This window comes from Rattus norvegicus, chromosome 13, assembly GCF_036323735.1.
Source record: "Rattus norvegicus strain BN/NHsdMcwi chromosome 13, GRCr8, whole genome shotgun sequence".
In the NCBI taxonomy this organism is placed as follows: Eukaryota; Metazoa; Chordata; class Mammalia; order Rodentia; family Muridae; genus Rattus; species Rattus norvegicus.
In genome coordinates this window covers 100,703,376-100,731,259 of record NC_086031.1, presented here as the reverse complement: position 1 = coordinate 100,731,259, position 27,884 = coordinate 100,703,376, and the positions used below count along the sequence as shown (strand labels likewise).

At 43.1% G+C, this 27,884-nt stretch overlaps 1 protein-coding gene across 2 annotated transcripts in view; it reads left to right on the top strand.

Moving 5' to 3' along the window:
* Positions 1 to 27,884, top strand: part of Tgfb2 (transforming growth factor, beta 2) — a 101,688-nt gene that overhangs the window by 61,968 nt on the left and 11,836 nt on the right. For both annotated transcript variants that reach the window (XM_006250448.5, NM_031131.2), the window contains one exon: positions 7,975 to 8,138. In XM_006250448.5, the coding sequence (XP_006250510.1) occupies positions 7,975 to 8,138 (164 nt within the window). The remainder of the gene's footprint in view (positions 1 to 7,974; positions 8,139 to 27,884) is intronic.

Here is a 27,884-nt window from a genome sequence, read left to right as displayed (position 1 = left end):
AACAGAAATTACACAGAAACGTAGACAGACTAAGAGAAGTCATGAGCCAAATGGACTTAACGGATATTTGTAGAACATTCTATCCTAAAGCAAAAGGATATACCTTCTTCTCAGCTCCTCATGGTACTTTCTCCAAAATTGACCATATAATTGGTCAAAAAAACGGGCCTCAACAGGTACAGAAAGATAGAAATAATCCCATGCGTGCTATCGGACCACCACGGCCTAAAACTGGTCTTCAATAACAATAAGGGAAGAATGCCCACATATACGTGGAAATTGAACAATGCTCTACTCAATGATAACCTGGTCAAGGAAGAAATAAAGAAAGAAATTAAAGACTTTTTAGAATTTAATGAAAATGAAGGTACAACATACCCAAACTTATGGGACACAATGAAAGCTGTGCTAAGAGGAAAACTCATAGCGCTGAGTGCCTGCAGAAAGAAACAGGAAAGAGCATATGTCAGCAGCTTGACAGCACACCTAAAAGCTCTAGAACAAAAAGAAGCAAATACACCCAGGAGGAGTAGAAGGCAGGAAATAATCAAACTCAGAGCTGAAATCAACCAAGTAGAAACAAAAAGGACCATAGAAAGAATCAACAGAACCAAAAGTTGGTTCTTTGAGAAAATCAACAAGATAGATAAACCCTTAGCCAGACTGATGAGAGGACACAGAGAGTGTGTCCAAATTAACAAAATCAGAAATGAAAAGGGAGATATAACTACAGATTCAGAGGAAATTCATAAAATCATCAGATCTTACTATAAAAACCTATATTCAACAAAACTTGAAAATCTTCAGGAAATGGACAATTTCCTAGACAGATACCAGGTACCGAAGTTAAATCAGGAACAGATAAACCAGTTAAACAACCCCATAACTCCTAAGGAAATAGAAGCAGTCATTAAAGGTCTCCCAACCAAAAAGAGCCCAGGTCCAGATGGGTTTAGTGCAGAATTCTATCAAACCTTCATAGAAGACTTCATACCAATATTATCCAAACTATTCCACAAAATTGAAACAGATGCATCACTACCGAATTCCTTCTATGAAGCCACAATTACTCTTATACCTAAACCACACAAAGACACAACAAAGAAAGAGAACTTCAGACCAATTTCCCTTATGAATATCGACGCAAAAATACTCAATAAAATTCTGGCAAACCGAATCCAAGAGCACATCAAAACAATCATCCACCATGATCAAGTAGGCTTCATCCCAGGCATGCAGGGATGGTTTAATATACGGAAAACCATCAACGTGATCCATTACATAAACAAACTGAAAGAACAAAACCACATGATCATTTCATTAGATGCTGAGAAAGCATTTGACAAAATTCAACACCCCTTCATGATAAAAGTCCTGGAAAGAATAGGAATTCAAGGCCCATACCTAAACATAGTAAAAGCCATATACAGCAAACCAGTTGCTAACATTAAACTAAATGGAGAGAAACTTGAAGCAATCCCACTAAAATCAGGGACTAGACAAGGCTGCCCACTCTCTCCCTACTTATTCAATATAGTTCTTGAAGTTCTAGCCAGAGCAATCAGACAACAAAAGGATGTCAAGGGGATACAGATCGGAAAAGAAGAAGTCAAAATATCACTATTTGCAGATGATATGATAGTATATTTAAGTGATCCCAAAAGTTCCACCAGAGAACTACTAAAGCTGATAAACAACTTCAGCAAAGTGGCTGGGTATAAAATTAACTCAAATAAATCAGTTGCCTTCCTCTATACAAAAGAGAAACAAGCCGAGAAAGAAATTAGGGAAACGACACCCTTCATAATAGACCCAAATAATATAAAGTACCTCGGTGTGACTTTAACCAAGCAAGTAAAAGATCTGTACAATAAGAACTTCAAGACACTGAGGAAAGAAATTGAAGAAGACCTCAGAAGATGGAAAGATCTCCCATGCTCATGGATTGGCAGGATTAATACAGTAAAAATGGCCATTTTACCAAAAGCAATCTACAGATTCAATGCAATCCCCATCAAAATACCAATCCAATTCTTCAAAGAGTTAGACAGAACAGTTTGCAAATTCATCTGGAATAACAAAAAACCCAGGATAGCTAAAGCTATCCTCAACAATAAAAGGACTTCAGGGGGAATCACTATCCCTGAACTCAAGCAGTATTACAGAGCAATAGTGATAAAAACTGCATGGTATTGGTACAGAGACAGACAGATAGACCAATGGAACAGAATTGAAGACCCAGAAATGAACCCACACACCTATGGTCACTTGATTTTTGACAAAGCCATCCAATGGAAAAAAGATAGCATTTTCAGCAAATGGTGCTGGTTCAACTGGAGGTCAACATGTAGAAGAATGCAGATCGATCCATGCTTATCACCCTGTACAAAGCTTAAGTCCAAGTGGATCAAGGACCTCCACATCAAACCAGACACACTCAAACTAATAGAAGAAAAACTAGGGAAGCATCTGGAACACATGGGCACTGGAAAAAATTTCCTGAACAAAACACCAATGGCTTACGCTCTAAGATCAAGAATCGACAAATGGGATCTCATAAAACTGCAAAGCTTCTGTAAGGCAAAGGACACTGTGGTTAGGACAAAACGGCAACCAACAGATTGGGAAAAGATCTTTACCAATCCTACAACAGATAGAGGCCTTATATCCAAAATATACAAAGAACTCAAGAAGTTAGACCGCAGGGAAACAAATAACCCTATTAAAAAATGGGGTTCAGAGCTAAACAAAGAATTCACAGCTGAGGAATGCCGAATGGCTGAGAAACACCTAAAGAAATATTCAACATCTTTAGTCATAAGGGAAATGTAAATCAAAACAACCCTGAGATTTCACCTCACACCAGTGAGAATGGCTAAGATCAAAAACTCAGGTGACAGCAGATGCTGGCGAGGATGTGGAGAAACAGGAACACTCCTCCATTGTTGGTGGGATTGCAGACTGGTAAAAACCATTCTGGAAATCAGTCTGGAGGTTCCTCAGAAAATTGGACATTGAACTGCCTCAGGATCCAGCTATACCTCTCTTGGGCATATACCCAAAAGATGCCTCAACATATAAAAGAGACACGTGCTCCACTATGTTCATCGCAGCCTTATTTATAATAGCCAGAAACTGGAAAGAACCCAGATGCCCTTCAACAGAGGAATGGATTCAGAAAATGTGGTACATCTACACAATGGAATATTACTCAGCTATCAAAAACAACGAGTTTATGAAATTCGTAGGCAAATGGTTGGAACTGGAAAATATCATCCTGAGTGAGCTAACCCAATCACAGAAAGACATACATGGTATGCACTCATTGATAAGTGGCTATTAGCCCAAATGCTTGAATTACCCTAGATCCCTAGAACAAAGGAAACTCAAGACGGATGATCAAAATGTGAATGCTTCACTCCTTCTTTAAATGAGGAAAAAGAATACCCTTGGCAGGGAAGGGAGAGGCAAAGATTAAAACAGTGACTGAAGGAACACCCATTCAGAGCCTGCCCCACATGTGGCCCATACATATACAGCCACCCAATTAGACAAGATGGATGAAGCAAAGAAGTGCAGACTGACAGGAGCCGGATGTAGATCGCTCCTGAGAGACACAGCCAGAATACAGCAAATACAGAGGCGAATGCCAGCAGCAAACCACTGAACTGAGAATAGGACCCCCGTTGAAGGAATCAGAGAAAGAACTGGAAGAGCTTGAAGGGGCTCGAGACCCCATATGTACAACAATGCCAAGCAACCAGAGCTTCCAGGGACTAAGCCACTACCTAAAGACTATACATGAACTGACCCTGGACTCTGACCTCATAGGTAGCAATGAATATCCTAGTAAGAGCACCAGTGGAAGAGGAAGCCCTGGGTCCTGCTAAGACTGAACCCCCAGTGAACTAGACTGTGGGGGGGAGGGCGGCAATGGGGGAGGTTTGGGAGGGGTACACCCATATGGAAGGGGAGGGGGGAGGGGGATGTTTGCCCGGAAACCGGGAAAGGGAATAACACTCGAAATGTATATAAGAAATACTCAAGTTGGGTTGGGGATTTAGCTCAGTGGTAGAGCGCTTGCCTAGGAAGCGCAAGGCCATGGGTTCAGTCCCCAGCTCCAAAAAAAAAAAAAAAAAAAATGAACCAAAAAAAAAAAAAAAAAGAAATACTCAAGTTAATAAAAAAATATGAATTAAAACATTATTAAGGATTTCAAAATGATACCATAGAGCATTCAACTCAGGGAAAGGGCCTGAGTATGGGGACCCTGGCATCTGCTCTGGTGACAAAGCCAAGAAGTCAGCTCTGCACTATGAAGAAGTGAAGAACTGTAAGTAAAAGACACCTGAGCTCAAGGTTATTATTTTTATAGAGAGAATATAGTATATATAATAAATTACTTATTTGGAACAGACTCAAGTCAGGGTGTTATGCTTATGAAGTCATACGTGATTAAATGCTACATCTAGCTTTCTCTATACTGATACTTTGCAAATTATTGAGGAGTTAAATCCCTGTGTCCCCAGCTCTCCAATCTCCAAATCCGATTTTAAGGAAAACGTGTAGCCAGAGCAAGGGGAAGGGCCGATGACCGCTCAGTCCGTGACACACGGATCTCTGGCACAGATGCTTTTCTCCGAGTACAAGGCACATGGGAATGCTTTGGGGAAGTAACTGAGTCAGCGGCTGGTGGGAAAGCCAAAGGAGGCTGAAGGAAAATCAGTTTGCTTGAGTTGAAAAAGTGGGTCAGAGCAGAGAGGGAGGAGAGGGCCCGGCTGTGCATGTGGGTAACCTGGCGCCAGTCAAGTGGGAGCACCTGGCCACCTGGCTAGAAGGAGAACGGAAACTGGGATTGGAATTACAGAGGATTATAACAAGAACCCATCCCAGTGGGGGAAGCGAGTTCTTGGAGGAAGCAGAGGAAACAGCTCCTTCCTTCAAGCTCATTCCTAAGTGGGTGGATCTGGGCCTTACAAGCCATTAACCCCCTACCCTGCTACTCTGGCAGCCTGAGCTGAGGGAGAGCTTGCCATGTCTGATTCTGGCTGGTGGCTAACTGACCCATTTCGTTTAGAGCAGTTTTCAGCAATATTTTCCCCAAATGAGATGACATTTGGCAAGTTGCTCTAGCCCCTCATCCAGGCCAGGGGTCTTGTGATCAGTAAGCAGGTGACAATAGGGGACAGCTCTTGGGTCAGCAGCTTTTATTGGCTTGTCACATCCTCCTCCAGGCCTGGTTGCCTCACCTGGCTCTGAAACCTGAGGGGAGACATTGGTCGGGCCTGCTGAGTCATTCTGCCACCTCGTGCATTAACTGCTTTTATTTAAAACAACGGGAACCTAAATGCAGATTGATATTATCAGTTGGTTGAAGTATAAGCTGTCTAAACGGCTCTGCGAGCCAGCAGAGAGAACTGTGTGCTTGGGTTAGAGAGAGCAGAAGAGGGACCACACTCAGCCATTAAGCTGCTCTCGTAAATATTTGCCAATGCCCCTTCAGAGCTCAAAAGCCTGGGACAGGATCATTTGGGGATTTGCTTAGAAGAAGTAGAAACAAAATTGACCTCGTGATCCGAGGCAGCCATAAAAAAGGAAACGCGTGTGTACGGGCAGAAGACCAGAAAGGGGGAAAAAATGTGTTCAACGTTTAATAAACACGAAAGAGAATAAAAATAAATCGGGAAAGCATTTATTTACAAACTTGATAAAGGGGAAGATTATGGTGGAGGGGTGTGAAAGATGGCTGTTTGTGGAAGTCGAAATGGGTCCGGAGGGGCTCCGTGGAAGGGAAAGGAGGAAAAGGAGGAGATGTTTACTCTGGCTAATGACAGGAAACATACAAAACTGGCCGTGCTCTTCCAGGACATGCTTTCAGAGGATGTTTGAAGCTTCTGCTGTCTAACGTAGAGGATAAGCAAAGATAAATGTGGCCACGACTCCTGTGGATGGTTCTGGCCAAGAGGGTGTGGAAAGCCAGAGAGCCTGAGCTCTGCCCAGCATGCTGTGCCAGGGCAACCGACCTGTTTTCAGTCATGCTGCTTAGCACAGGACCAGGAACCGTGACTCCTGGGATGGGTATATTCCAAGCAGAGGACAGTGGTGCTGTCTTAGCAGCTGCCCCGTGGAATTGCGATGCTCAGGGGCTCCAAGGACTCTTAGGTTGGTATGAAGGCTTCACCTCATCTGTCCCACAGAGAGCCTGCACAGCATTTCACTGAATCCTTTCTTTTCTCCAAAATCTTCGTACTCTAGAGGCTGTTTGTTTGTTTGTTTGTTTGTTTCTGAGAGTTCTGGTTTGTGTGCCAACAAAGCCTGAATTCATAGGGCAATTGACTTGGAAGTCTAAGAGCCCGTGTTTTCAGAGTCTCAAATATAGTGAGAGATAAGAGAGGGTACCCATGCTGCAAAACATACAGAGCTCCTAAAGAGGAGGAAATCTCCTTTGTTTCTCACACTCCAGTAAAATTGTCAAGGCACAGATTCCCCATGAAATCATTTGGGGTATTTATATCTGTTTTAAGGTCAGCAAGTTGGCTTCTAATAAGTTAGTGTTGCCAATAACCAGATACCAGATTCTTTCAAGACACTCATTGATGACCAACTATGCAAACAAGGGATCTTTGGTGGAACCCCTATATTCAGAACCCTGCCCTGTGGGTAGGGGGAAGAAATTCCTTGCAAGTAGTCTATTTTCCAGATTTTTTTTTACTTTTTTTTTTCGGAGCTGGGGACAGAACTCAGGGCCTTGCACTTGCTAGGCAAGCACTCTACCACTGAGCTAAATCCCCAACCCCTCAGATTAAAAAAAAAAACATTTATAGGGGAAAACAAAATAAAAAATAGAATGCAGAAAGAATCAAAATATCTAAACAGAAGCATAACTGTGGGTGGTCATGTTATAATGAGGTTATGTGAATGAATGACCATGTTGTAATGAGGTCATGTGAATGAATGATCCTGTTGTAATGAGGTCATGTGAATGTAAGTGCAAGAAGTAGAGTGTCTTGAGATCAGCTAGAACATTCTAGAATAGGGAAGGTATATTTATAGGAAAAATTGGATGACTGTAGAAACATACTTAAAAGCCAGTGGTCTGTTGGCCCAACATTCATGCTCAATGAATGTTGGAAGTGAAATCAAAGAGGCAGGACAGCCTGCTTGGGTCTTAGGGTAATGTCACACCCACATTCAAATGTAAGGACAGTTGCTAAAAAATAACAGAAGATTCAAGCCAATGCATGGTCTTGAACTTGTGCAGCGTCACAAATGCTGTCTTCCACTGGGCTCCATAGTAAAGGAATTGGTGCTTTACTCTTCCTCTTTCATAGCTATGATCACCTTTTACTTACAGATGAAGTTACCCTACCCCAAGAATTTGAAGGCTGGACCAGGTGTGGGTAGTCTGTGGGTCTGTTCTTGTTTTATTCAGATTTTATCATGATTTGGTCATGTGTATGAAAACCCAGACTTTAAAAGTAAAAAAACCGACCCAGTCCATGAGCCTGAATAGAAGTAGAGTAGCTGGGTGCCAGACTTTCAAGGAAAGAACCACATTCAGAGAAAGAAGCCTTACCATTTAGGAGCTATTTTCTTGGCATATCTGATTAAAGTGTATGCAAGCCCGGCAGCTCTCTCGAGCCATCAGCTGTCATGAACTTGTTCCAATTCGTAACCATCTGGGGTTTTCCACTGATCTGTCAGCCTTCAAAAGACTGGGTTAACTGCTTGCATTCAGACGTGGTGGTTGGCAATGGTTTGTTAATCGTTCTTAATCTGCTTCTCCTGGAACCAAACACACATGTTGATTTTAGTTTGTTCCTGGTTAAATTGTTAATGGTATTAAATTGGCCCTTGGAAACCAAACTCTGTAGACATTTCCCTTATGGCTCTTTGGGACTATCTCACACTGTGGTCTTTCTTGAGAGCATGATGGATTGAATCTTTCTCAATGCTTGCCCTAACTTTTTACAGATGCCATCCCGCCCACTTTCTACAGACCCTACTTCAGAATCGTCCGCTTCGATGTCTCAACAATGGAGAAGAATGCTTCAAATCTGGTGAAGGCAGAGTTCAGGGTCTTTCGCTTGCAGAACCCCAAGGCCAGAGTGGCTGAACAACGGATTGAACTGTATCAGGTAAACTGTGCTCAGGTTGTGTGAGACGTTCTACTCTTAGAATTTTCTTCAATATACCTTCATGAGGTGATGCTTTGCTGTTACTCTTGCCCAAACAGCTGAACCCTCTTCACTCAGCAAAGCAGAGAATAGAACAAAGTACTAACACTGCACATCCCAAGTACTCACCTTAGGAGACTCTAGTGCACAGGTCAGGCCTGTGGCCTGGAAAGCCAGATCATACAGAGCACCCTAAGCATAGAAGCTGAATGGGGTCTCCTTCTTTCTCCTTTACTCCCCTCTCCTTTTCCTCATCTTTTTTTCTCTCTACCTCTGCCTTTCCTCATCTTTTATTCCCTCTAACCTGTCTTGTCTCTGCTTCCTGTTTCTTTCCCTCTCCCATAGCCAGTCCGCCAATGTACTGGCCTCTAGCCCACACATGTAGATTCTGTTCTACATTGTGCCAGCTTTGATGACATCTCCAGACATCCCATCTTGTCAGTAGAGCTGCTGGGTGGCTGTTTAAGACACAGATGAAGAATGGGGTCCCTGAGATTTCAGACACAGAGTCTGAATCAAATAACTCAGGGGAAGCCTGTGGAGCTGAGGTTTGAGTCACCTAGGGTCTATGCAAAATGTAGACACTCATTTTCTACCCATTCCATTTTAAAGAGGTCCTCTGTTGGCGTATTTCTATGCTACTTTAATGTGTTCTAATACCTCTACTTCCCTTCCAACTCTTACTCCAGCCTAATCCCACTCAAACCCCCAATCTTAGGTAAGAGAGAAAGAAGGTTAGAAAGGAAGGAGGGCGTAGACCTCTTTAGGCTTCTTCCAGCTGATGAAGGACATAGAGTTTCTTGGGGCAAGGGCACTTTGTCGTCAGAATATCCAGCAAACCAGCAATAGCAAATACAACAGCAAATACAGCAACAGGGACCAAAAGGGACTAGTAGGGGCCAGCAACATGATGAGGGGGCAGGGATAGAGGAGCAGGGATGGGGATGGGAGCATCAGTGGGAAACAGCAGCTGCCACACCCTCTTGTGGCTCTCTTGTTTATACTCTCTCCAGAATCCCAGAATTAAACTTTCTGCAGCTGGCAAAAAATTGCATCCCTGCTTGTGCATGAGGCAAATCACAATCACCTGCTGGTGAAGCAGCCTAGTTTCCCACACTTGGGATTAAAACAAAAGCATATTCACACACCATAATGTGGGTTTTCTAAGAAACCAACATTCTCACCACACCACAGTCTTCAGGTAATTTGTATATACCATGAAGTCATTCCTTAAAACCTTGCATCTGGTGAGGAAGGCAGATGTACAAACACAGAGCTTAAATGTCACCATGCCATGTGAACAGCATGTGTATGTGTAGAAGGCAGAGACTGGGATTTCTCAGCAAGGCATTGGTGCTCAAATGTGGTTTCCAAAAACATCTTAAAGTATATTAAAACAAGGTGAGGGGTCATTCTGAGCAGAAACAGCAGTGTGGTATCAGGCATTCCAATATGTTATATGTATTTATTTTTGCAGCATTGGAAATCAGGCTCAGTGCCTTGTGTATGTTGGGCAAGCACTCTACCACTGAGCTAAACCATCAGCTCCCAACATCAGAGTCTTGGGGGACTTATTGTATGTACCCAGGATAAGGTGTTCCATATCTGAATGTAAAAAAAGACTAGAAGAAGGTAGCCTCCAGGCAGAGTATAACAGGGAGAGACTCAAGGAGATTAAAAAACAGACCCCTGGTTCAGGCAGTGTGGTTCACAGGTAGGTTTATTTGAAGAAGGAAAAACAGAAATTGATATTTACATGTAGAAACCTCTTTGTTCCTGTTTTAATTATTTGAAAAACTGGATAATTAAGATTAGGATTTTCCCCATTTGTTATGAAAATGAGAAATTACAATACTTGTACCTAGTATGTGTGAGTTCCTGAGACTGTACAAATAACTCTTAAATAGGGATCAGGAAGTACTTGTGGAGTGTGCGAAAGTGTGTTGTTATTTGCTAGAATGGACCCTTTGTTATTGAGTCTTCACAAGTGTTTTGAGAGCACACTGTGGACAGCTCATGCCCCATAGACACTGCTGAGCCAGCCAAGCCTCAGAGCAGAGTGTGCCTGCTTCCTATTGTGTTGTAGCCACTTCAGAGAAGGTAGGTCACATGACTCCTCTCCACTGTGAAACTTGTCCTCTCTGGTATTATTTCTGCCTTCTTCCTTCTATGTCTTATAGAGGAAGATGCTAAGTTGAATCTCAAAGTGACTGAGTAATTGGTCAGAGTCACAAGGGTAGGAAGTGGCAGGCACGAGACAGGAATCTGTTTCTGACTTACAAGGCTTCTGGTGTAGTATTAATTATTAATTAATCCCAGTGTGGGTTGCTACTTACCTCTATGGTGTATGTTCCTGAATGAAAAAGACACACATAGCCTTTATATTTTAATATGTCTTAAACAACACAGCAGCCTAGGTTCCATACAGCTAGAATCTACCTCCTGCTGATAATAAATACTTACTAAGGTCTATGCTCCATCTTGCCTGCTCCTGGTCATTTGTACAGCCCCCTGGGCCATGCTGTCTTGGCCCAGGGCACTCCCTTAGAGTAAATTTAGAAATCCATCCCTACATCTTTAATTTTTGTATTTTAACTCTATTATCCCTTTTTTCTTTTCAACCTCTTTCTTTTTACCCAAGAAAGAAAGGATAGAGAAGAGGAAAGACAAAAATCCCCAAGTCTAAGCTCTCTACTTAGTTTCCTCCCTGTCCAAAATTATGACCATTTTCAAATTATCCCTTAAAATGACAATGACCTTTCTATCCCGTCATAGTGAATCCTGAAGAATCTTAAAGATTGAATCCTGGGTGGACTTTTGTTTGTTTGTTTGTCTGTTTGTTCATTTTGACTTTGTCAAGTTGATACAAGTTAGATTTATCTGAGAAGAGGTGACCACAATTAAGAAAACGCCTCAATAAGATTGGCCTACAGGAATCCTGTGGCATTTTCTTCATTAGTGATGGGTATAGGAGGTCCCAGCTCACTCTACCCTGACCAGGTAGTCCTGGATACTATAAGAAAGCTGGCTGAGCAAGTCATGGAAAGCAAGCAAATGAGCAGTGTTCCTCAATGGCCTCTGCCTCAGTTCCTATCGCCAGGGTCCTCTCTTGAGCTCCTGCCTAGGTTTCCCTCAAGTGGACTGTGACCTGGAAGTGTAAGAGGAAATAATTCCTTTCCTCCTCCAAGTTTCTTTTGATCGTTGTCCTTGTCATAGTAAAAGAAATCAAGTTAATACTTGAAAGGGTCAGAAGAGAGGAGAAGAAAAACAAAGGAAATTTGTCCAGAGAGTAGAGTGAGAATTGGAAAGTCAACAAATACTGGCATCTATGGAGAGACGCAAGGTAGAAGTCAAAGGCATCAGATAAATTTCAATGTGACTCACAGAAACAAATATGCTTGCACTCCTTACATCTCCTTTCCTCTTCAATTTGTCTCCCCCTCCCAATTAAATTATTCTAACATTCTGCTGTGCTGAGGATAGAACCCTGGACCATTCCCTTTGATGCTCTTTTGAAATATAGTTTTGGCCGCTCTGGTCTCGTTGCCTATACAGTGCAAGCCACTTGGCTGACTTTTGCTTGCTGAAGACTTCCTTCTCTCCCAGAGGCCATCTCACCTCTAGGAAGGGGCATGTCCAGGAGGCTGGTTATGTAGAAAACTTTCCAAGTTCTTGTTGGGTATGTCCCTTCTCAGAGATTACACGGCATTGGCTGCCCATGACACTGAACAGCAGGTATGGCTAGATGAGAGTCTCTTGAATAGAAAGAAAGAGCTCAAAAAGGGAGCCCAAGCTTTCATTTGGGAGGATCATGAGTAAGGCCTGCGGTCTGTATACTGTCACTGCACATGGGAACGCCAAAGACATCCTTAGCAAAAAAGTAAGGAACAATAGCAGTTCCTAACACATTGGAACTCAATACTCTTGACTCCCAAAACTGCCAAGGTCCAGAAAGCAAATCAAAGAGACCCAGAACCTCGATAGGAAGACAAATCCCCCTACAGCTAGATCATCGAAAGGTGTCTTGTCCTTGTCCAGTGTTATTCATTTGGATGATGAATTGTTAGTTAAGAATATAAGTAAGAAGCATGGAATTAGACAAGAAGGAACATGGGAGATACCCCAGCAGCAATGAGGACCCTTTGGACTTGAAATTTTTACCAGTGTAATGAGTAATGCTGGCCAGAAAACCCAGCCATGGAAGGAAGGTCTGCAGAGGACCATTTATGTACTACCACCTTCTATAAGGTTCATGCACATTTTATCCCTTCTAGTCCCGAGTGTCCTCCGATGTCTGCTTCTGACCCCTTTATTGGAAGTTCTGTTTTTCCTTGTCCCTTGTCAGCTTTCCACTTTAGTTTTCACCGGGGTGGAAAGGGTGGTACTGTTTTTGCAGCATTTGGTCATATAATTTTTAGCCTAACACAGAGAGCATTGCTTATGATAATCGTCTTGAATTGCAATAATGAGGTTAAGTTACAAGAACAGAATTGAATACCTGTAATAGATTTATGAGTTTTATATCCAAATTCATTGAAAATATTATGTTGGAACACCCCCCTCCCCCATGGTTCTGTTCTTAAATGGGGAGATCTTAAAATATTTGAAAATTTAAGTTGTTCAGAAGAGCAAGGTCCTGAAGTTTCTGGATGCTCTTTGATTACACATCTTCTCATCTTAGCATGAGAATGCCCCTCTCCAGTGTAATTCATCAGTGCCGTAATAGGAGGAAAGCAAGCTGTATTCTTACCTCTCTCTCTTTCTCTAACCTCCTTCCTTCCCCATTAAACCTGGTTTCCAAAGATCACAACTGAAGGAAAGGAGACATAGTGCCATGATACTGCAGCTCACAAAACAGCAGTGTGACCATGAATCCTTTCTGTCCATTTAATATTTTAGTTTGAGCTGCATAAGTATTAAACATTTGGACTTGAAGATGAAGTGGAGAATTGATGTTTGTGGAGCAAAATAATTAAGCTATTTTAGTAGGGAGAACAAATCATCACCCACAGAAGCAGATGGTCTACATGTTCATCTGGGCAGGAATCTGAAATGTGCATCTGAGGCTTTATGGTAAAAGTGAGGATGATGGTGGATGCTGGAGAGATCTGGGTCCCTAAGATATGAAAGGAGGGATGCCTAGCTACCGTGGGCAAAACAGTGCTAATGGAGTTAATGAAAACTGCCACTTTCCCCACCCACACCTCATGTGTGTGCATGTGTGGGTGTGCATGTATATGTGTGTGCATGTGTGGGTGTGCATGTATATGTGTGTGCATGTGTGTGTGTGTGTGTGAGAGAGAGAGACACACACACACACACACACACAGAGAGAGAGAGAGAGAGAGAGAGAGAGAGAGAGAGAGAGCAAATTCAGTTTTCATTTCTCATATTGCCCAAGAGAATATAAAATAAAAAGAGGCCAGCCAGAAAACCGGACTGTCTGTTAAATTAGACTTGCAAAGTGTGCTACTGAAAAAAAAAAGAAATTATACTGTGTTCCTGTTGTATGGAATTTTACAACATACAATCCCCTGAAGACTGATCTCACCTCTGGCGCCACATCGTAGACGTACACAGCATAGTAACCATTTCAACCACCGTCCAAAACAAATAAACAAACAAAACAGCCATGGTGTATTAAAAGACACTCTTTACACAAGACCATTAATATCTTGGGGTTTTTAGAGTGATCGAATGACCTGCCTGCCTCGTAAGGAAGTAGAATTGTTATCATTTCCATTAAGTCATGATGCTACCCTGAGTTGGCTAGCCTTGTGAGGAGATGGGACCCAGAAAGCCACACAGACAGCAGTCCTTCTTGTCCACATTATAAACAAAGAAAAAACCCCAAGCATTTACTAGTAACTAATTATTCCTTTTTTCATAATATAATCGAGGAACAACAGAACATTGTTGATAGTTATTGCTAACTCATACTGTGTCTACTGTGTACTAGGTGATGCTATAAGTGTTCTCTCTCTCTCTCTCTCTCTCTCTCTCTCTCTCTGTGTGTGTGTGTGTGTGTGTGTGTGTGTATGTGTGTGTGTGTGTGTGCACATGCATGTGTGAAAAGAGTCATTCACTCTTTATAAAAACCCTATAAGGTATTACTGCCATCCCCCATATGTTATAAACAAGGATGCCAGAGCCTGGAGAACGTCAGTGACTTTGTTGACCACTGGACTAGAGTCAGGCCATACCTGGATTCCAACCCTGGCTCCCAGGAGGTGGGTGTAGTCTCAACTTCTTCACCATATCTGCAGAAAGTACAAGGCTGTGGGGCTGGGACCATGTGTGTTGAAGCCATAGCTTTGGCCCTTTGGGATCCCAAGGAAGTCTTGCTGCTAGAACTATTTGCAGGTTGGTGTGATCCAAATACAAGCACCTTGCTTGTCAGAGATGTGTCAGGTACAAAGTTCATGCATGGAAGCTTCCTGGGCAGGCTCTGTCTCCCAACAATCACCACTGTAATTTCCCAAGTATTCTTTTGAACATTTGTAGAACAATATCTCTAATTTACAGTCTGGCTCCCAAATGTTACAAAGCAAGCTTGAGCTCTGAAGTCCCCATTGCACAGGGTCTGATTCCTGTGTGCTCCCCCATATTGTACAGGGTCTGACTGATACCTGCGTGCTCCCCCATGAGTTGTCTCAGGGCTTACTTAAAGGACATTTCCCACACCCTCTGTGCATGAGCCATTAGGAGTAGAGAAGAAAAGGAGCTTGGTAACTAGTCAGCCCTGGGTTTGCTTCTACAACTGGCTTGTGGTTAGGGAATGACATATGGTGGCTGTCTGGTCTCTGTGGTCTGATCTGTTTCCTGCTAGGAGTAGAGCAGGGCAGAGTGTAGGGGCCATCACTAAATTTCATTTCGTGGCTTGCGTGTTTACTTGATTAAATCTCTAAGGACAGGGAGTGGGCAGAGGGCTGGAATATGTCTTGTTTGCCTTTTGAAGAATTACTATAAAGCAGTTAAATTAATGGGGACAACCTTTTACTTCTATCCCTGTCCCTACTACTACTTCCTTGTCCATCATCAAAGTAATTTGCTATTTCTAGTTGGTTTTTAACTTTTTAATTTGTGTGTATGTGGTATCAACATGTGTCTAGTACCCACAGAGGCCAGACAAGCATCAGACTTCCAAGAACTGGAATTGCAAATGGTTATGAACCTCTCAGTGTAGACATTGGGAATGGATTCTCTGGAAGAGACCCAAACCATGGAGATATCTCTCCAGCCCCCTCTGAAATGAGTTTCAAGAAAGTTCTTTTTATCCTGCTGCAAATGTTTAGTTACTGACCTCTTCTATCACCTCCTTGAGGCCAAAGTCTCTTCCAAGGGAGAAAACATGCTTATTTTGTGACTCTGGTGTTTTGATAAAGTTCAAAATAGCTTTTGTTCTAGAGGTAGGCAAGGCTGTGGGGTTGGGACCATGTGTGTTGAAGCTATAACTCTTGCAGACACCCCCTCAAGGACAGATCTGGATATTTGAAAGGTGGTGTCTCAGTTAGGGTTTTATTGCTGTGAAGACATACCATGGCAACTCTTATAAAGAAAAGCATTTAATTGGGGCTGGCTTACGGTTTCAGAGATTCAGTCCATTATCATCATGGAGGGAAGCAGGGCAGCAGACGGGCAGACATGGTGCAGGAGGAGAAGCTGAGAGTTCTATATCTTGACTGGAAGTCATCTAAGAGAAGGCTGTCCTTCACAGGTTCTTCCACAGGAGGAGGCTCTCCTCTATCCTGGGTGGAGCTTGAGCACTAGGAGTCCTCAAAACCCACCCCCACAGTGACACATTTCCTCCAAGACTGCACCTATTCTAACAAGGATACACCTTCTAATGGTCTCACTCTCTGTGGGCCAAGCATTCAAACACACGAGGCTCTGGGGCCAAACCTATTCAAACCACCTCAGGTGAAATTGATATATATATATAAACTGCTGTGTTAGTGGAGAGTTTAGATGATGAGGCAGATGGTGCTGGTTTTCATTTAGATATGAAGTCAGATCCCATCAGCCTTCTGTGGGCATGCTAGTGTGAAAAGTGCTGCTTTCTGCCTTAGACTACTGTGAGGTTTCCAAATGCTGGTCCCTGATCTATCTCATCCACTCTCTACACATTCCCTGCTAAAGCTTGTCTTTACTCCTCTGTCTACCCACAGTGCACTTCTATAGCTACCCACATGCCTGGCTTCCGTCTGTAACTGGCTGGTAACTTTGTGCCCTACCCTGTCTGTCACCTCAGGGTCCACTTTCCAACAGAGCCACCTCTGCTTTCAGCTCTCCTTCTCCCCTTGATGTGCTTTGTCATCAGACGCCCTTGATCTTTGCTCACTCATTCTTCACGCTGTCCCCCTCGCCCTCTACCCTTGCCTGTACAACAGCTATGTAGTAAATGATTTTGAGTGAAGTCAAGAAAACAATTTCACAAGAACATTGTTAAAAATAAATGGGTGACATCATGAGTCTTCTTTAAGAGCTGTCACTCACTTCTTTAGCTCTGGAAAATGTCCTACATTGATTCTTTAAAGATCTCTCTCCAAATATTGGTGGGGAAAGGAATGCACTTAACTACCCGTTTTCTGTTGCCTATTCGGGAGCTGGAGACCTAGCTAATAACCATGTAGGTTTTTAGAAAAATAAGATTCTATCACAAGTTGATGAAACGGGTACTCTTGGGTTTGGGCATGACTTGTCTCTTAGTGACACATGTGTTTAAGGCATGACCTCTAGTGGAGGGGTGTAATCAAGTGGTGGAGCATTGAAGAAGTGAGGCATGGTGGGAAATTGGTGCCTTTAAGGAAGCACCTTGACAGTGGCTGATTTCCATGTTGTGGCGGGAACTAGGTCTAGTGAGATTGAGTTGCTGTTTCTCCCAAAGTGACCTGTTATTTGTTGGGTCCAAAGGGTACCTCAATTTCCCTTAAAATGCAGGCCCACGGGGTTGGGGATTTGGCTCAGTGGTAGAGCGCTTGCCTAGCAAGCACAAGGCCCTGGGTTCGGTCCCCAGCTCCGAAAAAAAAAAAAAGAAAAGAAAAGAAAAGAAAAAAATGCAAGCCCACTGGCTTGGTATAATACAAGCTGGACTATATAGAGAAGGATTTCTGGTTAGATAAAAGACAGCATTCCTCAGGAATATGAGAAAGGGTTTTCCATCTAATAAAGGGCATCATTTCCCTTGCCTCTGTAGAAGGGACATATGGCTCTCCACTGACATATACCTGTGACATCTATTAGCACATCCAAGCCCATGCTGGCCTCCAGGCCCCTCAGTCCCTATACATATTTATTTACATACTTACCAAAGCACCCACTAGCCTCCTAGCTCTTCTCACCTCCCCATTCCCACGCTGCTTTGATAGTCTCCAAGCTATTCCAGACTCCACCACTTCTTTATAAGGTCAAGATATTCCCACCACCATCCCCACCCTACTATTCCAGCTTTCTCTGTTCCTCTCTTTCTTGATATTCTCTCTCGACATTCTCTGCCATTATTCCCGCTTCTCAAGTCCTGGCCCTAGTCTGTTCCTCATTTTGTAGTTCTGAACTCTTCCAGATGCCTTTGGATTCTCTCTCTCTCTCTCTCTCTCTCTCTCTCTCTCTCTCTCTCTCTTCCACAATAGAAACCTTCCCCCCAGTCATAGAACAGCCATTTCAATGGTTTCTTTACTACGCCCCTTATACCACGAAGCAAGGCTACCCTATGTTGGCCTTTCTCTGTTTACTCATGCCACTTTGGTGCACACTCTCACCATGCTATGATATACCTCACATGCCCTCACTTTCAGCCCCCTAAACTGTGAACAAGATAAATCTCATTTCTCTACAAAGTACCTCAGGTATTTTGTCATTGTGGCAGGCAGGAAGCAAACTAAGAAGATGACCCCTAAGCTCTTTATCTTCTTAAAAAAACAAACAAAAAATGACCTATTATTGACTTTTTAAAGCTTATTACTGTATAACCCCTCCCATCAATAAAAACACTCATCTGCATGTAAAGATGCACATAAAGTATAAGTCACATGAACTGTAGGTACCAGGAAGTGGAAGGTACCAGGAAGTGGGAAGAAGGTATTAGAAACACATTCTTCAAGCCCGTGAGTGTTAATGTCAGCTCAGAGAATTGGAAGAGGAAATCAGAGAAGAAAAATCAGAAGAAAGCCCGAGGCAGTCAGTCCATGGGCCTATTTAAGACTCATCCCCATCTGTGGCAAGAGACAACTGCATAATTCACACAGTGGATAATCCTAGGCTGTGCGGTATAGCCACCAAGGAGTGAGGGAGTTCAGTCAATGAGAGGATACCTTGTCCTTGAACCAGTAAATGCTGTACTGCGTGGTCTCTCTCCTGCACCTACGTGACTCAGTCTGGTAGAACCCCTTCTTAAGTTGTGAGAGAGGTCTGTGAGGGCCTTACATGTTCCTCTGAGCTGCAGCATCTAGATTTCAAGTGACAAAGGTCTCTTTCATCCTTTAGACCTGAGAAGTGAATTTACTTGTTTGTGCCATATGCAGTCACAGTTGGCACAAAGGCCCATCTGTAGAGAAGGAAGGAAAGAAAGGGGAACAATAGAGAATTGTAAGGTGTTTCCATCACAGAGTGATGTGGAGTGGTGTGTGTGTGTGTGTGTGTGTGTGTGTGTGTGTGTGTATCTGTATTATGTATCTGTGTGTCTATGTTTATGTTAGGTATCTATGTGTGTCAGTGTCTCTCTTTGTGGTGTGTAAACACATTTCTAGTATCATTAACATAAAGGTCATTTAAGATTCTGTGTGTTCTTCTTGATCATGGGTGCACATGGTTATAATGTCTATCAAGTATTGAGCTACATACTGTGAAGAGAAAACACCCATGTGTGTTGCAGGCTCTCAAGAAGTCCTTGCCAGGTCTACATTACTTAGGACTTCTTGGAAGGGTACAATTACAAAGGAGCCATGACAATTACAGGACATGGCCTTAGCAGAAGCAGTAAGTACTAGGCTGGCTAAGCCACCTTCAAAGGTAATAGTGCCAGCTTTGATTGTGAGGCACCGCTAAAGTGGCCAAGTATGACAAGAAACAGAGTTACAGTTCTGCCTCTAGAAGAAAAAAATCATTTCACCTAGCTCTGGTTCTCTAGAAAGTTCTACTCTCCATTACTTGGCAATTCTCTTTTCTGCTCCCTGCCCCCCTGCTCCCTGCCCCCCTGCTTCTGTTGGTATTCTCCTAGTAACATGTAAATAAAGCCGAAAGGGTCACGTCCAGTATCCTACCACAGACCCTAATAATTCCATTTCCGGTGTACGTGTAACCTCTGGTATTCGTGTAACCTCCGTGGTTGCTGTGTGGGTATGAATAAAGCCCCAGGGAGTTTTCATGTCTCACAATCAAAGGCTGATAGTGCAGGGACTTGCTTATCACTTAGGAGTGCTTCTAGGTTTATTAGTGATAAGAATTTATCAGGACAGGGCTATAGAAGGTGCCAGGAGAAGACTGTGTGGAGCAATAAGGAAACATTCGAAAGAACATTCCTTGCCCCGAAGGATATTACTGCTACATTACACATCTCAAAGTTCCCACACAGCATGGCATGCCACAGCTGGGTTTCTCTCCCCTCCCTGCAGATATATTGAAGTACTAATTCCTAAGATAGGATCTCCTTTGAGTAAGGTCACTGCAGAGAGTAGGTAGGGTCGGACCATGCTGGAGGAGGAGAGCTCCATCCATAACAGCCCACTTGCTAACCAGCGTCCTTAACAAGAGGTCCCCATGGAATCGGAGGTGCACCAGAAGAGTGGCATCTCATGACATTTTACTAACAGGTAACTTGGTTTTGAAAGCTCACAGGTTTAGAGAGGGAGAGCTTGGGTGTGCCTGACTCCTAAGGTCTTCGCACCTTTCCCAGCACTTTGCATAGATCAGAGGAGTCTCCAGTGAACCCCAAAGACCACAGAGTGGGTGGAATAGGCGGACCTTTCACCCAGGCGAGCGAGACTTCTTAACTAACAGGCCTTGCAGCTCTTTCAGTCATTGAAATTCCACTTTCTCTGCTGTAGATAGTGCATCATAAAGCACGACTTCGGTGACAGCCAGCCAGGGTGGAAGTAACTGCATCAGCTACAGGTCCTGGTTTGCTTGCTGTGATGTTAGCCTCGACATTAACATGATGAAGACATTGAGAAGCAGTAATTGATGTGATAGCAAGATGAAGATACGTAGATAGATAGATAGATAGATAGATAGATAGATAGATAGATAGATAGATAGATGTGTGTGCGTGTGTGTGTGTGTGTGTGTGTGTGTGTGTGTGTGTGTGTTGTGTGTATGTATGTGTCTTGAAAGGGAGACATCGGTATTGTTAATAAAAGTATAAATCACGTAAGTATAGACCACAACAGTGAGGTCCAAAGTGCTGGCCCGAATTCTGAATCACATGAGAATATTGCACAAATAGAGGCTTCTAGGTTCTTATCCCACGAAACTAACTGGGCCAGTGATGTGTAGTCATGAGTCCTGAGGTCTCCTATGTGGGTTGAATATGGACACCAATCCTTTCCTCCTCTTCTTGTATTCGTTCACCTTATTTCACAAAGGTTTTGGGGAAGAAAATCTGACTTAACAGCAAGCTGTGTGTGTGTGTGTGTGTGTGTGTGTGTGTGTGTGTGTGTGACAACTAAGATCTATTGATAGATTGGATAGATGGATAGATAGATAGATAGATAGATAGATAGATAGATAGATAGATATTTGTTGGACATCATGATGTATGGCTGTAATCCCAGTTAAGTGGATTGTTGAGGCAGGAGGATCATAATTTCTATGCTTGATTAACTTACATAGCACATTCAAGGCCAACCTGGGTAATACAGACTCATCTTAAAGTAAAAAATCAAAGAAAATGGCTAAGGCTGTAGACTTTTTGCCTACCTTTCATTAAGAGTCTAGCAACACACACACACACACACACATACACACACACACACACACACACACACACGAAAGAGAGAGAGAGACAGAGGGAAGAGACAGAGCGAGAGATAAAGACAGAGACAAAGAGAGACAGAGACAGAAACAGTTGAGTCTATGGATGGTGGATGTGGCTACTGCCTGAGTAATTCATTTACATTAACCCAAACAAGGAATGTAAATGTCCCCCAGTCCATATTCACCACACTCTGTATCCTTCCCATAGTCTAGACCACATATGGACTTTGTTGAACCATCAATCTATAGAGAGACATGGAGAAGACAGCTTTACCCTTGGTAGCACAGATCTAAATCTACCCAGACCATGCTACCCAGGGGTGGGGGGTGCAGAGGCAGGAGAGCTGTAAGTTCAGAGTCAGCCTGGTTCAGAATGAATTCATTGGCAGCACGAGCAGCTTAGTGAGACCCTGTGTTAAAATTGAACATAAGAGGGCTGATGATGTAGCGCAGTGATGTAGCACTTGCATACAAGGCACAGGCCCTGGATCAGTGCCCAGTGCTGGGGGTGGTGGTATGGGCATTACCAGAACAATAAAGCACCTTGTATTGGACCTGAAGGAAGCCAGCTCTTATGACTCAGGCTGTCATTCAGAAGAGAGAGAATTTCACATTTTGCTAGAATGAGCAAAAGACAATTATTAGAGAAGCCTCTTCCCTTAAGAGCCTTTTTACCCTGGCCTTTCCTTCTAGGCTTTGCCAGTGCATGTGGGCAGCACTTCAGGCACTTCTTTAGCTATGGAATATTCAGAAGATGCTGTCTACCCCACAGGGTTTTGTTGGATTGAAAACAAACACTGAAATGTTTGAAGAGCCCAGGTGGCCTCTCAGACACGAGGCAGGAGGCAGCGCAGCTACGGCAAACTGAGTCTGCTTGGGGGAAATGTTCAGATAAAGTAGAATATAAAGACTCTGAAATGTCTAGAGGTGACAGGTGGAGGCCTTTCATGTAAAGTCAAGAGGAGAGGAGGGTCCTTTGCACAAGAAGAGAGATGAGAGTAAGCTGGGTCAGGCTGGAGCAGCCGGTCTTTACAGTGCCTTTCCAGTCTCCAGCTTTATAATTCAGAAATTCATGACCTGGGGTCAAGCACATGCAAGAGGTGCATGGTCACAGCCAAGAGATCATACACTGAAATCATCATTCACTAATATGCTGGGACCCTACTCCTATTTAAGTGCACCTAGACATTAGTGACAGTTGGAATACTGGAACTGTTAAGACCATGTCATAGCAAGATGAGCTAACACCGGTTAGCTCAGCTCAGTGTGTTCTCGATAGCCCTGTTATAAAATCGCCTGGTTGACTTGGCTCCCTGGTTCTCCTGCAGGGTCATTAATGCCAGCATGTGGATAGGATAGTGATGTCCAATTCCCAGTGCTTTCTTGCAATGCTGTGGTATCTCGTGGAGGGATGTCACCCTTGGCCCTGAGCCAAATCCCAAGTTGATTTACAGTATTATTCTTTTATGGCGAAGATTTTTCTCTGGCTGTAATTTCCAACTAGGCTTTTACTTCTTTTTTTAACCCCCAAACTACTTGGTAACACGGTGACTTTCACCTCTAGCCACTCCCCAGCTGGCTGCTTTCCAGGGGTGGAGGGATGAATGAATCCTTTTGTGTAGTGGTTTTTGTAACTCAGCGAAGGACTTACAGCCTTGCTAAGGGTGAGAGGTGAGCAGCTTGCACACGGTGCATACGACTCGTCCATATCAGGAATATATTGAAGGCAACGTTGTGGGTGGCAGCTAAGCTAAGTCATTAGAACCCCTACCTGCCACCCCCAAGCACCCTGTGTCCTGGCTTCTAATTCAACAAGGAACTATTGTTGGTCAGCTCTCTAGAGAGAGAGAGACTGTGGGATGGCCCAGTGGGTAAAGGTGCTTGCGGCCAAACATGAAGACCCAAGCTTGATCCCTAAGACTCCTAATGGTGGAACTCAAGAGTCCGACTCTGGCAAGTTGTCTTCTGACCATGCTCACTGTGACACACACACAAACCACACACGCACACACACACACACATACACACACACAAACCACACACATACATACACACATACACACACAAACCACACATGTACACACACACACACATGCATGCACATATATGCAATGTTATAAAAATGAGACGAACTTGTTGTTGTAAAAATATAAGAATAAAAATGTATCGGTGTCTTTTATTCCACTAGGTCCGCACAGCGGTGCCTAAGATGTCTGCTAGATATCTTGGTGGAAACACATCCCCACTCCTCGGTGACCCAGTGTCTCTTGCTGCCACACACTTTCCTATACTCAAACCCTCACATAAAAGAACACACAACACAATAATCTTTGACCCAATTGGTAAGATGTAATTGCCCACTTAAACATACAAAGCCTGGTACCATCCATCCCTTAGGAACATTGATAACAACCTGTAAATACACAGAGCAGAATCTTAACATCACCTGCCATGGCTTCTCCCCCTCTCTCTCTCCTGTCTCTTCTTCTCTGTCCTATTCTCCTCATCTTCCTTCAAACTTCTCTCCTGCCCATCCTTCCTTCTCCAATGACAGGCCTCCTTCTATCCTGTACCTGCCCCTCACCTGTACTTTACAAATTCAATGGGGAAAAGGTTCTGGTGAAGTCACCTGGTTCCTGAGTACATGACTAGGCAGCTGTCCTTGGGGCAGTGGAATTAGCATCAAAATACAGATAAGTTCAGGGCAAAGCCCAACACAAACTTTATATTGCCTTAACTGGAAAGTAATGTATATGAGTGCATGTATATATGTTTTCTAAGAATTTCTAAGAATTGGAGGATTTTTCTTTCTTTCTTTCTTTCTTTTTTTTTTTTTTTTTCTGGAGCTGGGGACCGAACCCAGGGCCTTGCGCTTGCTAGGCAAGTGCTCTACCACTGAGATAAATCCCCAACCCCTTGGAGGATTTTTCTTACATAGCTATACTATATATGTATATAATATAATATATAACATAAACTATATAATATAATATATAACATATATAACTATATAACATATAGTATATAACATATAATATATAATATATAATACATATGTGTGTATGTTATATTTTCCCAATGATCCTGTCAGACTTTGTCATCTTTAATCCTGAATTTTTACTTTGTTCGAAATAGACAAGATTCAAGAAAGTCACCGAAAACCAAAGAGCAGGATCTTTCTAGGTTTTTAGTATTGTTTTGTTTCAGGATTTATTTTATAGCTTTATTTTTTTTAGCTTTATTTTCTCTCTTACCTAAAATTAGGGGAAAAAAATACTGTGCTAAAATTTATACAAAGAGTAAGACCTGCCTTTCAGCTGTGTCTCTTTGCTGCCAGGGCCATTATTTCTCAGTGCTCCATGGTTGCCACCACTGCCCCTCTGCAGTATTTTAAGCCGCTCCCTCTTTAAAAGTCCTGAAGTAGCTGTGAGTGTGTGGACCTGAGTGTGCAGTGATGCCTCAGATGGGATCAGAGGACAACTGGGAAGGGTCACTGCTCCTGCCGTGTAGGTGCTGAGGGTCATGGCAGATGGTGCCTCTTCCCACTGAGCTGTCTCACCAGCTCAGGAGTGTTGTTGTTCGTGCTAATCATCCAAACAGAAACTTTGCTCCCGTTTATCTGTGGTGACTTACCACCCTGTCCCCCAACCCACACAACAGCGATTGGACTTTCTTCCTGTATAAACTCTCCTGGTCTGTCTTCTCATGGTAGTGAGGTTCTTTGGGTTTTGTGTTGGCCTCCTTTGCTGAGTTTGACGTCCTCAAGTTTCATGCATTTTGTAGCAGCTTTCAGAATTCTCTTTCTCTCCCTGGCTGATCGAGAGTCTATGGTATGCTTGTGTTACATTTTGCTTGTCCATACAGTTATTAATGAGCATTTGGCCCTTCTCCACCCTTTGGTTCTATGTAGGATGTTGCTGTGGACATCAGTGTGGTGGTTTGAATGAGAATGGCCCCCAGAGGCTCATACATGCGTCTCCCAGTTGGTGGAATGTTTAGGAACAATTAGGAGGTGTGGACTGGCTAGAGGAAGTGTGTCACTGGGGATGGGGTTTGAGGTTTCAAAAGCCCATGCCAGGCCCAGTCGCTCCCCTACACCCCTTCCTACAGTTACTGTTCCAGCATCATGCCCACCTGCTGGGTGACACGCTACCCATAAGGATCATGGACTGACCCTCTGAAACTATAATCAAGCTCCCAATTAAGTGCTTTCTTTTATAAGCTGCCATGGTCAATAGAATGGTGACTAAGATAATTGGGATAATTGGGATATATATATCCCAATTTTATATATCCCAATTATATATATATATACACACACACACACACACATATATATATGTGTGTGTGTGTGTGTGTGTGTGTGTGTGTGTGTGTGTGTCTAGGCTCTCATTTTTTGGGGGGGGGTGGTTACAGGTAGGAATTGTCTTTCTGGATCACATGGTAAATTCTCCTTCTTTTTGGAGGAATTGCCACACTGTTTTCAAAAGTACTTTTTTTTTTTTCTTACAGCAAGTCATGATCATTAAGACCTCAAATGTTTTGTTTTGTTTTTCACAGAAGCAATAGCCAGCTCCCTTTCCCTTTGGCCTTGGATAGCAACAGCTTCTAGCCATTTAATTCGCCTGGAGAATCTTAATACCATGCCCAGGTGTCACCAGCCAGTTAGCAAGCTTGCTCAGTGGTCATTTGCTAAGCACACAGTTCAACTGGCAATACCAGAAGTGGTTAGGACGTAATGTACGCAAAGAGGATAGAGTAATGTACTGCAGAGGATAGAGTCTGGAATGGATGGGCAACATTGGTTAACTGGGCCAAGGAAGACAGCTGCTCATAGACCAGATTACCTTTATCATGCTAATGTGTAGAAAGAAACACAGAAACAAGTGGCTTTCTATCCAGGAGGAACCAGCATGCTCACATCCATTGGCCTGGTTTAGAGACAAGAGAAAGGCTCGGGCAGCAAAGGCTAAAATATAATGGGAATCTGACAGGTCTAGTCTGCTTTTTTGTGGTGTGTGTGTGTGTGTGTGTGTGTGTGTGTGTGTGTGTGTGTGTGTATGTATGTGTGTATGTGCATGTGATGTGTGTATGTGATGTGTGTGATGTGTGTATATGATGTGTGTGTATGTGTGTGATGTGTGTATATGATGTGTGTATGTGTGTGATGTGTGTGTATGTGATGTGTGTGTATGTGTGTGTATGTGTGTATATATGTGTATGTGTGTGGTGAATGTGATGTGTATGTGTGTGATGGGTGTGTGTGTGCACGCACAAGAGTGCATGCACATGTCCATGTGTACACCTTCACATGGAGGCCAGTGATCAGCCTTTAACATGTTCATTGATCATGTCCCCTTTCTAAGTGGTCTCTCAGTGAACCTGCTATCTATTCAGCTAGGCTGACTGGCTAGTGAACTCCTGAAATCCTCCTGTCTCTACCCTCGGACCATAGTTACAGATGCATGCCACCAGACCCAATGTCTCACAAGAGTCCTAGAGATCTGAACTCAGATCCTCAAGTTTGCAGGACGGGACCTTTACTGCTGGGACTCCCTCATTAAAGCCTTTTGTGGCGTCTTGAGCATAAGAAGAGACTAGCAGACTAGTGAGGAAAAGCATCAGGTTAATTTCCCATGCGTCTTCTCTTAGACTTCATTGACATAGTGACAAGGGAGGAAGAAGTGGCACCAAGAGGGTTTGGAGGTAGCTTCGAAGCGGAGAGTCCATGGTGAGGTGTGATAAGAAGCTTTTCTAGACAGTTCTGGAGGGAAATCATGAATCCAACAGATGAATACATTTAAAAAAGTGTCATGGGTCCTCGTTAACCACTCGAACGATTAAAGGTTTGGGAGTCTGCCCCTCTAAACATGCTCTAAAGGCTCAGCTTATTTAGCTCAGAGAGAGGAAACATGCATAGTGAGGGGGGCTCCATGTCACCCCTCAGGAGCAGGAGCAGAAGGAATAGACTCTGAGTGGTGAGGAGCAACTGTTTCCTGTTTCTGCTAAGGACAGGAGAAGAGCGGAGTTAGCAGAGTTAAGGTTGCCAAGTGGCTTTGAGAAGGTGAGAACTGACTCCTCTAAGCTGTGCTGAGCACCAGGCCTACTGTGACACAAGTGCTTCCATTCACGCACATAGAAATGTAGTGAGGGTAAACGGTTGGCCAGTATGTATTTGAGTCATCCATTTGATTAATGTCATGAGGTTCTTGTCTTAGGTGAGACTGGCTATTATGTATATATGTGTGTGTGTATAGATAGAATCATGTACATGTATCATAAATATATATATATATAAATCACATTTATTAAATGTTTAATTTTACACAGGAGATTTTAATCATATAAGTTGTTCTATCATAGTGTTAAATAATTATATAAAATGCAATTTATATATGATTAATTCAACGATGAAAACGAGACTTTGTTCTGGGCAGTATCCCTAAGTACTAATTGTATGAAAATGAGTAAGCAAAACAGTTAGTCAATAGCACAGAAAATATGCAAATTACCACACGACAATACACTGCTACAGCAAACCCACTAAGAGAAAAATTCAAACCGGAAGGATGAGTTCTGAGCATGCTCTGAGCTGTTGGCCAACAAGGGGAGTGGGTGAAATTTTCTTCCCTCTGTGTTTTTATCCTTCTTATTCCACTTTGCACACATTGTGTTCTTTATTCTCAGTTGGATACATTGTATCTTAATCGCCCAGGACAGGCTCTTATCCCTAGAGAC